Genomic DNA, 15,524 nt, shown 5'->3' with positions numbered 1-15,524 from the left:
GGACATGAAGTCCTGAGCCGCTCCCAACAGGGCAGCCTCAGCATAGATGTTGAAGTTCCCCAGCACAACAAGCCAAAGGGTCTCCAACACCAACCCGGGGACTACCCTGGCTAGCTCAGGAAGGGAGACTGTTGAGCAGTGGGGTGGACAGTACAAGAACAGTATCCCTATTCTGTCCCGGGCACCCACTTTCAAATACACACACTCGAACCCAGCAGACTGTGGGATAGGGCACCTCGTGAGGGGGATCGAATCCCGATAGACCACTGCCATGCCACCTCCCCACCCCCCAAATCTTGCCTGTTGCTGGACAGAGAAACCTGGAAGGCAGAGCTGAGAGATATTAATTCCCCCAGCTTCATCCAACCAGGTCTCTGTAATACAGGCCGACTCAGTGTGCTCATCCAGGATCAAGTCCTGGATAGCAGTTGTTTTACCATTCACCGACCTGGCTTTCAGCAGCAGCAGTTTCAACCCAGGGGGTCTGTTGCCTGGGCCATCCAGGTTATTTTAGTTGGGGGACAATTTGGGGACAGTCAGCACCATATTGTTACACGCTCTGCCTTTAGGGTGTGACTGTCTCCCCCCTTCGTGTCTCCTTCTGCCCTGTAGAACCGTAATGGCCATTCCCTCTCTCCCAACACCTCCCCCCTTCTTTAGAAAACACATCTCTAGTGCAAGCAGTCCTGCAGGCCACACTGAGGCAAGCAGTTCCCCTCCCTCCTTTCAGGCAGGAGGACAAGCCCTCGCCCTCATGTTCCCCTGTAGTGACTCCCCCAGGTGTTGCATCTGGGAGTGGGGAGGCACTTGGCTGGACCTTGGTCTGCAAGGAGGCAGAGTAGAAGTCCCACAGGTGGAGATAGCACCCCAGTAAGGCGGCGGCAGCAGCAGCAGGAGCCCTGGATCTCACCTGCCTTGCAACAGTGCAGGGCTTCCTCCCTTTGCAGCAGCGATGGAAAGAGTGTGTTGTACTGTTTCTTACATTTCAATAAAGTTTTTAAAATAAAATAAACAATTCTAGAACTCAGGGATACTCAATAAAGTTGATTGACTCTGGGTTCAAGACTTCGAAGAGGAAGTTCTTATTTGTGCAATGCATAATTAACTTCCCCAAGATGGGGTGATGGCCACTGTCTTAGATGGCTTTTTTTTAAAGGGTTAGAAACATTCGTGGAGGGTAAATTCTGACAAAAACCAGCAGCTGTGCGTGTGAAGTGGAACCTTAATGTTCAGTGGCATTGAAGACTCTGGATACCAGATGCTGGGGGCAAGCAAGAGAAGACCACCACAGCCATGCCCTGCTCTAGATGTGTTAGATTTTGTCTAATCCAGCAAGGCAGCCATGCTTTTGATTGCGCTTCCACTAAGGGGTGATCAATGAATGGATAAAAGAATCTAGGTAAGGACAATATCTTTGTAGGTCTTGCTTTGATCAAGTGTCTCTTGCCTAGAATTCTTTTGAGCTTAAGAGTTTACTTTGAACTCTGAGCTTAAGATCAAAATCTGAGCTAGTCAGGCATTTCTGATCAAAACCTCAGAGTCACCCATCATTTTGAAACACAATTTTTTTAGAATTTCCAGGTTAGCCCACAGTCCCAGGGGCATAGTGCATGCTTTGTATGTAAATGGTTTCAGGTTCAATCTCTGGCATTTCTGGGTAGGACAGAGAAATTCCCGTCTGCAACCCTGGAGAGAAATTTCAATATGGTTCTGGTTCATTGAAAGAAAACCTCTCTGGCTTATGAGTTTAGGTTCAGTTTGACTCTCTGAAAAAAACCCACCTCTTCTGTAAGATGTCAAGTTCCTTTAAAGGTAGTGTGCAAATAACATTGTATTAGCCTATCCTGAAATGCTCTTGATCTAACCAAGGCTGATATGTCAAAGCAATCTAAATTGTAGAATCTCGTTATCAACATTCTTGCCCTTACAAGTACTTTTTTTGTGGAACCTTCAATGGACGCTTTAAATTTATTCCTACCTATTCCAAAATTGTATTGTGCAATTGTGGTTCTATAATCAGGACTAAGTTGCTTATAATTCCAGCTGGGATTTCATAGAATCACAGAGTAGTAGGGTTGGAAGGGGCCTTTAAGACCGTCACGTCCAACCCCCTGCTCAATGCAGGAATCCAAGTCGGAGCATCCCTGACAGATGGCCATCCAGCCTCATCTTGAACGCCTCCAGTGTGCGAGAGCCCACTACCTCCCTAGGTAATTGGTTCCATTGTCGTGTTGCTCTAACAGTCAGGAAGTTTCTCCTGATGTTCCACCGGAATCTGGCTTCCTGTAACTTGAGCCCATTATTCCGTGTCCTGCACTCTGGGATGATCAAGAAGAGATCCTGGCCTTCCTCTCTGTGACAACCTTTCAAGTACTTGAAGAGTGCTATCATATCTCCCCTCAGTCTTCTCTTCTCAAGGATAAACATGCCCAGTTCTTTCAGTCATAGGGCTTTGTTCCCAGTCCCTTGATCATCTTTGTTGTCCTCCTCTGAACCCTCTCCAGCTTGTCTGCATCCTTCTTAAAGTGCAGTGCCCAGAACTGGACACAGTACTCCAGATGAGGTCTAACCAGTGCTGAGTAGAGGGAAACTAGTACTTCCCGGGATTTGGAAGCTATGCTTCTATTAATGCAGCCCAAAATAGCATTTGCCTTTTTTGCAGCCACATCACATTGTTGGCTCACATTCAGCTTGTGATCTACAGCAATTCCAAGATCCTTCTTGCTTGTAGTGTTGTTGAGCCAAGTATCGCCCATCTTGTAACTGTGCATTTGGTTTCTTTTTCCTAGGTGCAGAACTTGGCATTTATCCCTATTAAATGTCATTCTGTTGTTTTCTGCCCCGCGCTCCAGTCTATCAAGATAACTTTGAATTTTGTTTCTGTCTTCCAAGGTATCAGCTATCTCGCCCAATTTTGTGTCATCTGCAGATTTGATCACCATTCCCTGCACCACCTCCTCCAAGTCATTAATAAAAATGTTGAAGAGCATTGGGCCCAGGACTGAGCCCTGCCGTACCCTGCTCGTTACCTCTTCCCAGTTTGAGAAGATCCCATTGATAAGCACTCTTTGAGTCCAATTCTGTAGCCAACTGTGGATCCACCTGATAGTTACTTCATTTAGCTCACTTTGAGCTAGTTTGCTCATCAGGATATCATGGGGCTCTTTGTTGAAAGCTTTGCTGGAGTCGAGCTATATTATGTCCACAGCATTCCCACAGACCACAAGAGAGGTTACCTGATCAAAACATGAGATCAGATTAGTCTGGGAGGATTTGTTCTTGACAAATCCATGTTGGCTTTGAGTAATCACTGCATTGTTTTCAAGGTGCTTACGGATGGATTGCTTTATCATCTGCTGCAGAATTTTCCCAGGGATTGGTGTCAGACTGACTGGTCTGTAGTTCCCAGGTTCCTCCTTGTTACCCTTTTTGAAGATAGGGACAACATTAGCCCTCCTCCAGTCATCTCGCACTTCACCCGTCCTCCATGATTTCTCAAAGTTAATAGACAGTGGTTCTGAGAGCTCTTCTGCCAGTTCCTTTATTACTCTAGGATGCAGTTCATCTGGCCCTGGAGATTTGAACTCATTCAAAGTAATTAGGTGTTCCTTGACCATATTCCTATCAATCTCAAGCTGCAATCTTGCGCCTTCAGGCTGTACTTCTCCTTTGCTGGGTGGTCATAGACCCTCTTTCGGGAGAAGACTGAGCTAAAGTAGGAATTGATCACTTCTGCCTTTTCTTTGTCATCTGTTGTCATTTTGCCATCCTTATTTAATAGTTGAACCACCATTTCTTTCCTCTGTCTTTTACTATGCAGGTATCTGAAGAAAGTCTTTTTGTTGCTTTTAGCATCCCTCGCTAACCTCAGCTCGTTCTCAACTTTAGCCTTCCTGACACCATCCCTGCAATTCTGTGCTACCAGCCTGTACTCTTCCTTTGTTACTTGGCCTTCCTTCTACTTCCTATATGTGTGCTTTTTTGTTTTCAGGTCACCTCTAAGCTTTTTGTGAAGCCACAGTGGCTTCTTCTGTTGTCTTCCACCTTTTTTTTCTTGTTGGAATTGTTTGTAATTGTGCCTTGAGAATGTCCTTTTTTAAAACTCCCCCCCCATCTTGGACTCCTTTTCTCATTAGAGTTGCTGGCCATGGGACCTCACTTATCATTGTTCTGAGTTTATTAAAATCGGCTTTCCTAAAATCCAGGGTACGCGTTTCGCTACACTCGGCTTTTGCTTCCCTTAGAACCAAGAACTCAAGTATAACATGGTCGCTTTCCCTGTAACTGCTACTTTATCCACTAAGTCATCTCTGTTGGTTAGGATCAAGTCAAGGATAGCCGATCCTCTAGTTCCTTCCTCTACTTCCTGTAGGAAGAAGTTATCTGCCATGCAAGTCAGGAATTTCCTGGAAGGGCCATGTTTTGCAGAATTTTGTCTCCCAACAGATATCGGGGAAATTGAAGTCCCCCATTACTACTACATCATGCTTCCTTGAAACATTGGCTATTTGCTTTTCAAAAGTTTCATCCTCGTCTTCTCCTTGATTGGGTGGCCGGTAGTAGACTCTGACCACCAGGTTCCTTTTATTCTTTGCTCCATTTATTTTGATCCAGATGCTCTCGATGGGGCTACCAAGCTCATCCTCCTGTATTTCTGTGCAGAGATTTGTATTTTTCACATCTAGTGCAACCCTACCTCCCTTTCTGTTCCTCCCGTTCTTTTTGAACAAGTTATATCCTTCAATTGCTGTATTCCAGTCATGAGAGTCATCCCTTGAAAATCTCCTCGTTTGTATTTTGCTTCTGTTTTCCAACTGCAAAGAAAAAAACATGGCATCAGTTGGTTTTCTACTGAAGTTACATGTACTAATGTTTAGAAAGTGGCTTTGATCTTTAGTTATATATTTATATATTATTGAAATATAATGTTATATTCACTACCACTCTGTCAAAACTACCACTTTTCATTTTTCACAATTTCCTTAAATGACTTCTATCGTAATCTGACATTTTCTATAATACATTTTAGTTTGAACAAGTGTTTACAAAGGATTTATTTATTTATTGCTCACGTGTATATCTTGCATTTCCTCCAAGGACTCAGGGTAGTATACAGTGTCACCCCCCACCCTTTTATCTTTGTAACAACCCAGTGAGCTTCATGGCTGAGTGCAAATTTGAATCTGGGTCTCCCTAGTCCCAAGTCCTAACTCTGTAACCACCACACTGGCTCTCTATAAACAGTATTCTCCACCAATATCCTAGTGTAAATTTGGATTATTCGGGGGAGTAAAGCAGAAGAAAAGAATGGACCAAATGGCCCTCCAAACTCTAGTTTTTCTCCCCCTTCTATTTCCTAGAATCCACAGCAGCAGAACCAGCATCAGCAACAAACAGCACCTCAGCAGCAGCAAGCAGCACCGCAGCAGCAGCAGCAAAACAGTGCCCAGACAAACGGAACTGCAGGGGGGGGTGGCACGGGCGGTGGCGGTGCTGGGGCAGGTCTCCAGCACAGCCAGGACTCCAGCCTCAGCCAGGTGCCTCCAACTAAGAAACCACGCATTGGGCCTTCAGGCACTAATTCAGGCGGGCCTGTCATGCCTTCAGATTATCAGGTACAGGTTTTGTTCATTTTACTCCTATAACTTTTGTTTCTTTTCAAGGATCAAGAGGAAGTGAGTTAAAAATTGCTACAGTGAGATGATCTTTATTATAAAGCGTTCTTTCCCAGCACATCAATTTACGTATCAATTTTACCTCCTTTTTTTTTAATGAAAGGGCTGATTTTTTTGTCACTCCTGAACATGTGGTGAGCTTTTCATTTGCAGCAAAGCTGTCGATGAAAAGCAAAGCTGCCCCTGCTTCCCTGCTTTTACGTGATAAAAATATTTGCATTTGTTTTCTGCATTTACCTTAAACTAAGGCCTTTACGGCCGCAAATGACATCCTGCAAATGACATCTGCATCTGCAGTCAGTCCCTTCAGCCAGCGATACGGCATGGTGGCTGTATTGCCGGCAACCCGGAGCCAGAAGATCCAGCTGAAGAGGATTCCGTGGAGAGGAGGAGGTAAGTGCTCCGTTCCACCATGGACTACGGGGGGCCAGATTTTTTAGAAGAATTCTCCGCCTTCCCTAGTGAAAAGACTTAAAGCGGAAAGAAGAGTGAGATCAGTGAAAGATAATGGAAGACTCAGATACAGGGAGAAGGGGTGAGGGAAAGGAAGCACATGTAAAGGGAGTCAGTGGTGATCCTGCATTTAAAATGGAAGCAGAAAGCCCCATTTTAAATGCAGGATTTTAGGCTGGTGTAGAAATGCCCCTACTCTTAGGATCTCGATAGTAAAGCTTAGTCAGTTAGTTTGAGGTTTCATTTTCTTTTAAAAGCAACTGACTATTTCTGCTTGGTTCTTTAATAAATATGTCAAATTGGAAACTGAGTTGATTTGATTCTCAGGCCTGGTCTGAAAGTTGGTCTCACCCATGCCCTGGACTGCTTGGCAGACATGCTAATCTGGTGGTTAAGGAGATTGAAGAAATCTTTGAAAGGGGGCCTGTCCTTCTCCATATATAAAAGCCTCACATAGGCAGGATAAGGGACATTAAAAATATATATGAGTGGTGATAGTGCTACCTCTGAGGAATATAGACAAAATGTAGGCAGCCTGTCCTACCTTGCAGGTTGGAGGTACAGACAAACCAGTTTGTCATAGTCCCTAACAGCCTGACACACAAATTAAGGAGGTGAAGCTTTCCCCATTCATCTCATGCTGATAAAAGCATTGTTTGGAAAATGTCAGTGTACGCCTGGCAGGGTATAAAAGTGGTAGCATATCCAAACTGCCAAGCTAAGTGCAAGAATTCAGTCAACCCATCCCAGGCGGAGGGTGATCAGCAACTTAAGTATGTGGTACAACACACTCATATAACCCAGTTCCGTGCATATTCACATAGGGGTAATGTGAATCAACTCTAGCAAACAGCTGATCCACATGACTTTTATTTGGCCATAATCACTGCAACAACGATCATATGATAGCTTCATTATATAAACTGGTAGCTTATATTAGCCATAGCAGTTAATAGTCTTTTCATTAAATGAATGCAATAGCTTTTGATGTTCTTGAAATGTTATGGCTGAGCTGTCAATACAGCATGTCCTGGCATCAGGCTGCTAGATCCTGAAACTCTACTTACATTCAACAGTGCCTGAATAGTATGGATCTTTTACAGTATGTCTATTATGCTTAAAATCTTAGAGTCTTTTATTACATCTCAAACTATTTGCATAGTCCAGTTTATAGACATTTTGTAATACATGGAGACTGTGACATTCCTGCTCTGGGTTATTCTCCCTCCAGTTTCCACCTGGAAAAACAAACAAACAGGATGTCTGCCTCAGCTTTGGCCCATTGTCCTCACTGAATCCCAAAGCTTCAGTCCTTTTACTTTGTGTCAAGGAGACACCCAGCTGGTTAACTGGTTTCCTTTACCAGTTAACCTATAACTACCAAAACTGGAGTAGTAACAGGAAAATAGACTTTTGGGGTAGCGTTAATAAATTAAACTGACACATGGGATTATATATATAATAAAACCACCAAAAATATTTTAAATACAAGAAGGATTACATATATTTCTATTTAATCATCCTATTCTTAGTCCTAACCAACCTACCCCTTCTAAGCCCTTCTTCCCCAAATCTCACTCACTAGATGTACATTCACTGGATCCCTAAACTCTATCCAGCCCTTAAACTGTCAGTTCTGTCCTTTTAAAACACCTTAGAATACTCTCACTCTCAAGCCCCTCCCACCTTTCACACACATAGCAACATTCCATTAACTTACCTGGATAACATTTTACAATTCAAACACAAACATCTGCATTATTATGCATATGCTATAGAGACAAATATCAATCCCATTTTCTTCAGTAAAATGGGATGCCAAAGATGATTGTTCCATTATTTCTTTTCATAGTGAATGTTTTGCACCTTAAATACTATCAAATAATATAAGCTTTTCCCAATTTGAACTCAACAGAACCATATTTCAGAGTTAAACAAATAAGTTAGTGTTTAAATGGAAGTATTGATAAGAATGCTTGCATTTTATCAATCACTGCTTGATAAGACATAACCCTCTCACAATTTCTGAAAATTTAATCATGCTTATTGTGGCCCTGTTCACATGTAACGCAAAGCTATGGTGGTTAGGCTTGTTTTGCTAGCCATGGTGACTTAATGTGTTACATGGGCGGAGAAAACCACATTCCCTGTGGTTAGTAAGACACCCCCTAACCACCCCCCTGCAAAGGGGTTAAGGGGCCCCAGGGTGGCTTACAGTGTCATCTAGCAGGTTCCCCGGTGGTTTAAACGGGTTCCGGAGGTCTTCCAGGCCGTGATCATAGAGTCCGCCAGCTAGCGCATCCACCACTGTGGGTTATGCTCTAGCCACTGTGGACTTTCTCTATGATTGCACGGCCATTTGGGACGCTGGAGCAGCCTCCGGGAGCCCGTTCACGCCACAGAGGACAACAGGATACATGATAAACACACTGGGAAGATAGCAGGTAACTGCAGAGGGGGGTGGTTAGCGGAACCCAACAGCACTTCATGGTTCCGCAATTGTCTAGCGGGCCCGTGTGTCATGGTTTCACTACCCCGGCCCCCTGTAGTTACCCTAACCACCCTCCCCTCAGGTGTGTGTGAATAGGCCCAATATGTATTTCTAAAAATTAGATATCTCTCCGGGGACTTAGATCTGAAGTGTCATCATTTGAAATAAAGATATTAATAGTTATATATTAGCACTTAATTTGAAAATGTATTTTTTCTAGGAATCTGTGATACATACATTTTTGGGGGTTAAAAACTTATTTATCAATTGGAACCACAAAAACAAAATATTTAGTTATCAATTGGAACCACAAAATTACTTTTAATGGCATGGTGACACAAGCCTATTGTAAATCAAGAATTTTACACCAGATAAACCAACTGTAAGCTGCAGCCATATCATAGTAAACCTCCCAAGCTACCCCTCTTACTGACTGATACATAGATGATAGCTTTATATGTGCTTTCCTATATACCCATATAAATTTATTGGTTTACTTTTTTGATTTTCTTCTTTCTGTAGCAATTGTATTGCTGTAAAACATTATTTATTTGGCTGTTATTGACACTTTGGATCCCTCTAGCCTTTCAAACCATGAAACCCAGGAAAAACTATAGATAGCAAGTGTCTCTTAATAGCCTTACCTAGAACATCATAATTGGTTTCACATCAATCCTTTTCTTGGGTTTATCTTATAACATTCAATTTCCTATAGCCTTTAAAATTCAACAATAACTCCTGTGTAGTGTTAGTATATTGTCTAACACTACACAGTATAGACCAATAGCCTCTTCTTGTTACCCCGTAATTCTAACCCCTAATCTCAATGGATAGAATGCAGGAACTTCTGCTTGCGCAAAATGGTCCCCTGATTTCCCCATGCTGTATCCTGCTGCTGAGTCCCCAAACCCCAGGCAAGGCTTTCCAGAGGCATATGAAGAGCGGATATAGGGAGGCAGAAAGCCCTGTTTCATAAGCAGAGAAAGCTGACCGCACTTCTCTGGATCCAGCCCCATGTTTTCTCTAATAGCAATAGCCCTAAGTTTTTTAAGCAAAGGAAAAAGTAGTGATGTTAGGGGGACATTGGACACTGCTGTCTCATTTCTTGACTCAAAGAAAATCTGTCAGAGAGTAAGAACAGGGACTCCACAGCATTATCATTTTCAAAAACCTTTGGATCAATTCCTCTCTCCCAAAACATTTACTTTCCTGTTTTGTTTTTCTTGTAGCACTCCAGTTCACGCCTGAGTTACCAAAGCAACATTCAGGGATCTTCTCAGTCCCAGAGTACAATGGGCTATTCTACATCATCTCAGCAGAGCTCTCAGTACCATCAGTCCCACCAGTCTCACCGGTACTGAAGAAACCTCATAGACGGTGTTAGAAAGGAATGAACTAACAGACAACGGACTCCAGCAATATGAAGTTCATAACCATGAGAAGAACCAAAAATGCAAACTGTGATGCAGATTTTAACATAACGATTATAAAAGGAAAATGTTTATTTACTAATTGTTTTCAGACAAGAGACAATTCTTACCCTTTTTTGCCATAAAGGAGATTCTTGTGAAGTTTCCCCTCAGCTTGCTTTCGCATGCGTTCCATTGTGGTTACTCGAATGAAACCGACTGATCTGAACCCAGCACTTAAACTTCTTTAACCTATGGAATTTTTGAAGGATTCCTAGTGCACCTTTCTTGTGTTGTAGTAACTGCCATAAATCTTACCTTTTCCAAATCCCTTTACCCGGATTTTAAAGTTTTGAAATCTTGCATTCCCAGACTTTTCAAGCTTGTATATAGTTAATTTTTTTACTAGGCAAACCCGTTTAGCTATACAGGTATAATGCACCTTTTAAAAGCACTATGTTATTTTCACAGGATATTACTGTTTTGCTCATGGATGTCAAGAACAGCAGATTTTACTGTTCCAGAGTATTTTATTATTCTCTTTTTATTAGTCTAGTTTTCAGATGAGGTCTTTAACACAAAAAAAAGAAGAAGAAAAGAAAAATATACAACCCAGTTATCTGCAGCAGCTATTACATGTTATGTGTTTGGACTGAACACCAAACAGAAGATTATGAATGTTTGTTTCATCATTCAGATGAGACTTACATAGATCATTTGTCATTATCTTCCAAATGGATTGACTTAAGCTTTGCTTTAAATTAAGGCATGACAGCGAAGTGGAAGGGAAATACTTTTGTGTCTCCAGTAGAACAAGAGAACGCTATGGTGTCTTCTCTAGTGGTTATCTGTACATGCAATGGTGTCTTTGCTAGTGGTAATCTATGTTTTGGAACTGTGCTCTAGGAGTTCAGCATCAACAGCAGTAAAAGCAAACAAGGAGACTGTGCTACTACTTTTAGGGGTCAAGGGAGGGACAGGACGTTGTGCTCTTTAGTATATATGTAGTACACTTTTTACATCTACTATGTTTCTGATGCAGCCTTCCTTTGTTAAATTTTGGTTCTGAAACTTGCAGCAAAAAAAATCAAAAAGTGCTGTGACACAAGACTAACAGTTTGGTTGTAGCGTGAGCCGCTGACTACTTGCATGAACCTTGACAAGCCGTTGTTGTTGTTGTTGTTATTATTATTATTATTATTATTATTTTCCTTCATAATCCAGTTGAACCAGATCAAATATCGAAAAAGAAGTTGTTGAACAATGTCTTGAAGATGTTCAGCCATCTCTTACGTAAAATGCATAATATGTTGTCCTACCACTGCTGTGATTAATCCAAATTTGTTACACTAGGTAAGCTATGCTGTACTAAATTGTGTTTCCCTAAGGTCACATACGTAGTGATTGTGCTAAAGGAATGTTGGTGTACTGACTAGGCACCTAGCAGAGGAAATGTCAGAACTCATGAGCAGAGCATATGTACTAAAGAATCATTATCTGTGATCAGAGGCAATATATACTTTGAGGCAGCTCCCCTTTTTTAACAGCCCCAGAAATACGGCTGGTATGCTTTATTCATGGCTGATATATCCTGCAATTCATCATCTTGTGAATCTGAACTTTTCTCTCTTTTTTCCAAAGCAGATTTCCCGCCTTTCCGAGTATGAAGATCGGCTTAAAGTTTGTGAGCAGTCCTTAGCAAAATGTTAGGGTAAAATCCAACAGAAGTCCTACTTAGAGCAGACCCATTAAAATGAATGCAACTTAAGTTAGTCATGATTTTACCCTTAGAATGTAGGAGAAATGGAGCTGAATAAGATTTTGAGGGGGCAAAGCTTAAGTGCCCAGTAAGTTGCTTCCCTTCCCCATGACTAGCAAAAGCAGAATACATTATGTATCATATATGCTAGTTTGCATTGTTTATACAGCTTACAGAATTCAGCTTTTCTTTGTGTGGAAATTAGGTTACCATAGTGCAGAATTTTTTAAGCACACACAGCCCTAACCTTATTGCACTAAAATTGAAAAGTCATATACTTTAGACTATATAAGCAGCACCCAGTATTTTAAGAACAATTACTATAAGAAAGAGGTACAGGAAGGAGCTTGTTATTTATATTTACATTTATGGGCATTTACACTGTATAGAATGAGCTCATGCCTCATTGTTCTGTTCTGAATTGGTACCAGTCTCTCAGACAAAAGTCACCAAGCATTTTGCAGTAAGACTATGATAGAAACTAACCAAGTGGTAGTCACTTGGAGGGCAAACTTACCTAATCTTAAGAGTAATTAAAGTAGCCTATCCCAGGATTGTGTTTGTTCCAAGTCAACTTTAAAAGAGCAACTTAGACTATGGCCCCTAGGCAGCATCTGGGGGGGGCATAGGATACTTTGGATTCCTGGATCTGAGGTCAGAGACAGCACTCTTGCCTTGGACCCAGACATGAGCTTCCCACCCCTTTCACCTCCCTCATGGAGAGAACTGTGCATGGCTGCCTCTCTGAGCTCGCAAAAGCAACCTCAGAGAGGAGGGAAAGGGGGCAGTTTGGTGAGCGGGGAGAGGACTGGGGAAGTGAGGATACGAGCTGCCTCCTTCCCTCCCCCTCCGCAGAGCCCTAGCTAGACAGGCAAAAATGCCCATCTAGTAAAAATGCAGAACAGGGGAAACGCAGAGGCAAAGATCACCTCTGTGCTCCTCCCATTCTGTATAGGATGCCCATCAGCCTCTGAATTTGGCGATGACAGGCATCCAGTTAGGACTGCGTCCTAAAGTGTAGACTTCCATTACTGTACCGTTACTTACAGGCATTGTTCCATATGCTGTTGATACCAAGTGGCTTTCTGGAGAGAGCCAAACATTAATTCATCATAGAACAGGTGGAGAAAACAAAAGGTATTCCGTTTAAGACAAAAAAAAATATTGATATCCCCTCCAGCTTTACTCCTTGTGATACTTCATTTATCATTTGTACGTTGAGTGAAAATGTTCTCCCACATCCATGTTTCCCGTTTCATTTGTAGTCTTTTTACATCAGAGCTCATATTTAGTCCACAGCTTAGAACAGTATTTAACTTTATTTTGACTTGCTTATGAACTGCTCATTTTTCTATTCTCGGTCTGTTGCTCCATCCTCCATCCTACTATCGGTTTCGATCTAGCACTTGTGGCAAACTCTGTCCAAGTGTAGGTTCCTCCGTGCATGCAGTGTAACACCCTTTGTTGAATGTGCTTTATCTCCATGAGCTTCCAGTCCCCTAGAATGATGGCCATGATTGTTGTCTGTACTGACAAGTTGATATTTGCATATTTGCTGGACATTAATTGCTTGCTATACCCCATTTCCCTGCAGTGTCTGTGCAGACAAATGTAGCTGTGCTAAATACTTCATGGCCTTCCAAATAAGCATTGACAGGGGAATAGATGAAAGTATCAGTTTACACTTTTGAAATGTTTACTGCACTCATTCTCTATTTGTAACTTGGCTTTTGGGCATACTTGGCCTATTATGATGAATTATTTGTGTATAATAAGATGAGTGTCTCATGTATTGCAGGCCTAATGTGAGCCAAGGTGAGCTAGCTTTGTTTCAGAGGAAATTTCATGAATCAAAATGTAAGGTAAATCATATATTGTGTATCATGGAAACACAGGACACAGACTTTGTCATAACTGTGCAGCTCAGTTAACTAATTCTTACTAGTTACATGCAGCTTTGACATCACCTATCATTTCTCTTTTCTATCACATTGGCTCTGAGAAATGGACATTGAGTAATGAAATGTGGTTTTTGCTACTTTGGGAGACAGTAGCTGCTCAACCTCATTCTACAATATTTCTTGTCTGGTTTTCAAAGAAAAAGAGCAAGGAAATTGGAATAGCAAAGCAGTGATGAAATTAATTATAATATAAACTGCATAATGAAGGAAGAATCTTGTGAAGCTGCAAGTCCTGCACTGAATCTGTGACACTGTATCTTGCAGGGTGGGAGTGGGGTGGGAAGGACATCCTGAGGTTGGGGAGGAGGAAGCTTGAAGTATTTGATATGTATAATATTTTATATAAACATAATAAGCTTAGTTCCCCTTCATAATCTTCAGTGATGGTACTTGAGCAACATTAAGCAAAGATAACTGTTTTAAGAAAAAATAAACATATTGTACATAAAGCCATGTGTAATCTATATGTTTTGCCACACCAGAATGATGTGTATTGCTTTATGGGGGGAAAGTCCTTAATGCACTGTTATCTCCTAAATATTTAGTAGTAAATTAATACTATTTAATTTTTTAAAAAAATCTGTCTTGTGTAGACACTAAAAAGTATTACACAATGTGGACTGAAGATGTCCCTTCTTAACAGCAGTTTAAATAAGGTTTTATATCTGTAATGTAATATACTTCTCAAATTGTTTTAGTTTGGGTTTCCTCATGTTAACTATTTGTGGACATGTGCCTGCCCCCAGCTACCTTTTATGTATCATTTCACACATTCATCTTCGATTCTTGTAGTCTTTTTATTATATAGTTCTCTGTCATCTCTTATGCTCACCAACTTCAGCTCACAATGATGGTCCACACGTAGCAATGTACTGTGGTGGCTGCTGAGGTTTGCAATTTTTTTAAAAAAGAAAGTTGAAAATCTAGATTTGTGTTCTCACTTGTTGGGATTTCATAGGATACTTAAACTGAGATAATGACATTTAAGTCAACTATGTATGTGGGTCTGTGACACCTTTTAAAGTGCACCTCCAGCCCATTAAGACATACACACCCAGGCCTCTTCCTGCCCCTAACTGTAATCTTTGGGGGTCAGTGTCATTCTTCCGTACGCATTGTCACCAAGCATTGATCTTAATTGCTGAAATCTAGCAACCGCCCACTAAATACCCTTCTCAATCTCAAACTAGCTTAAGTAGTACAAATGTAGGGTGGGCAGAGTTGTCTTAATGCAAGTTCAGTTCTTGCTGCTACCGAGCTTGCCTCTTCTCCTGGCCTCTAGGGGAGAAGCAGCTATGCTGAATAGCTGGCTAAAATTGTCCACCTACTGTGTTGGGCAGTTGCAATAAGCTGAACTTGACAAGCTTTGCCCTCATAAAGCATTTACTTCTTCTTAATATGTCCTTATGTTGCTTTTGGAAGACTGTTAAAAATTATGCTTTCATTCATTGCATCTATTCTTTATTTTTGTTGTTGTAATTAAATTGAATTGTTTCAGTGTGAATTTTTTTAATAAAAATGATATACGTTTGTAATAATAATAAAAAGTTGAAGTCAAGCAACTGTGTGATGGAAACTCTGTGAGAATAGATCTGCAGTGATAATAGGATGAATTCCACAGAACTGAAGCCTGTGGTTTTTGTTTAAGACCCTTCTAATCGCTTTACATGCCTCAGAAAATGGTTTTGTTTGTGTGTTCATTTTGTTTTTAAGTGACGTTTGCCCACCGCGCAGGATAAACCCCCTTGAATCAGCAGACCACAAGGCTACACCAAC

At 41.4% G+C, this 15,524-nt stretch overlaps 1 protein-coding gene across 9 annotated transcripts in view; it reads left to right on the top strand.

The window, feature by feature from the left end:
* CDK19 (cyclin dependent kinase 19) overlaps nt 1–15,306 on the top strand; it is a 136,619-nt gene extending 121,313 nt beyond the window's left edge. For 8 of the 9 annotated variants that reach the window (XM_084827293.1, XM_084827292.1, XM_084827291.1 and 5 more), the window contains 2 exons: nt 5,361–5,615; nt 9,849–15,306. In XM_084827293.1, coding sequence (XP_084683419.1) covers nt 5,361–5,615; nt 9,849–9,980 — 387 coding nt within the window. In that variant the 3' untranslated portion in view covers nt 9,981–15,306. The remainder of the gene's footprint in view (nt 1–5,360; nt 5,616–9,848) is intronic. The other variant, XR_014786647.1, reaches the window with a different exon arrangement.
* Nucleotides 15,307–15,524: the final 218 nt, after the last annotated feature.

The sequence above is a fragment of the Heloderma suspectum genome, chromosome 1 (assembly GCF_057233095.1).
Source record: "Heloderma suspectum isolate Gila_16-S chromosome 1, 16-S_ref, whole genome shotgun sequence".
Lineage (NCBI taxonomy): Eukaryota > Metazoa > Chordata > Lepidosauria > Squamata > Helodermatidae > Heloderma > Heloderma suspectum.
Note: the sequence above shows the minus strand (reverse complement) of the source record. Positions and strands in the feature narration are given on the sequence as shown.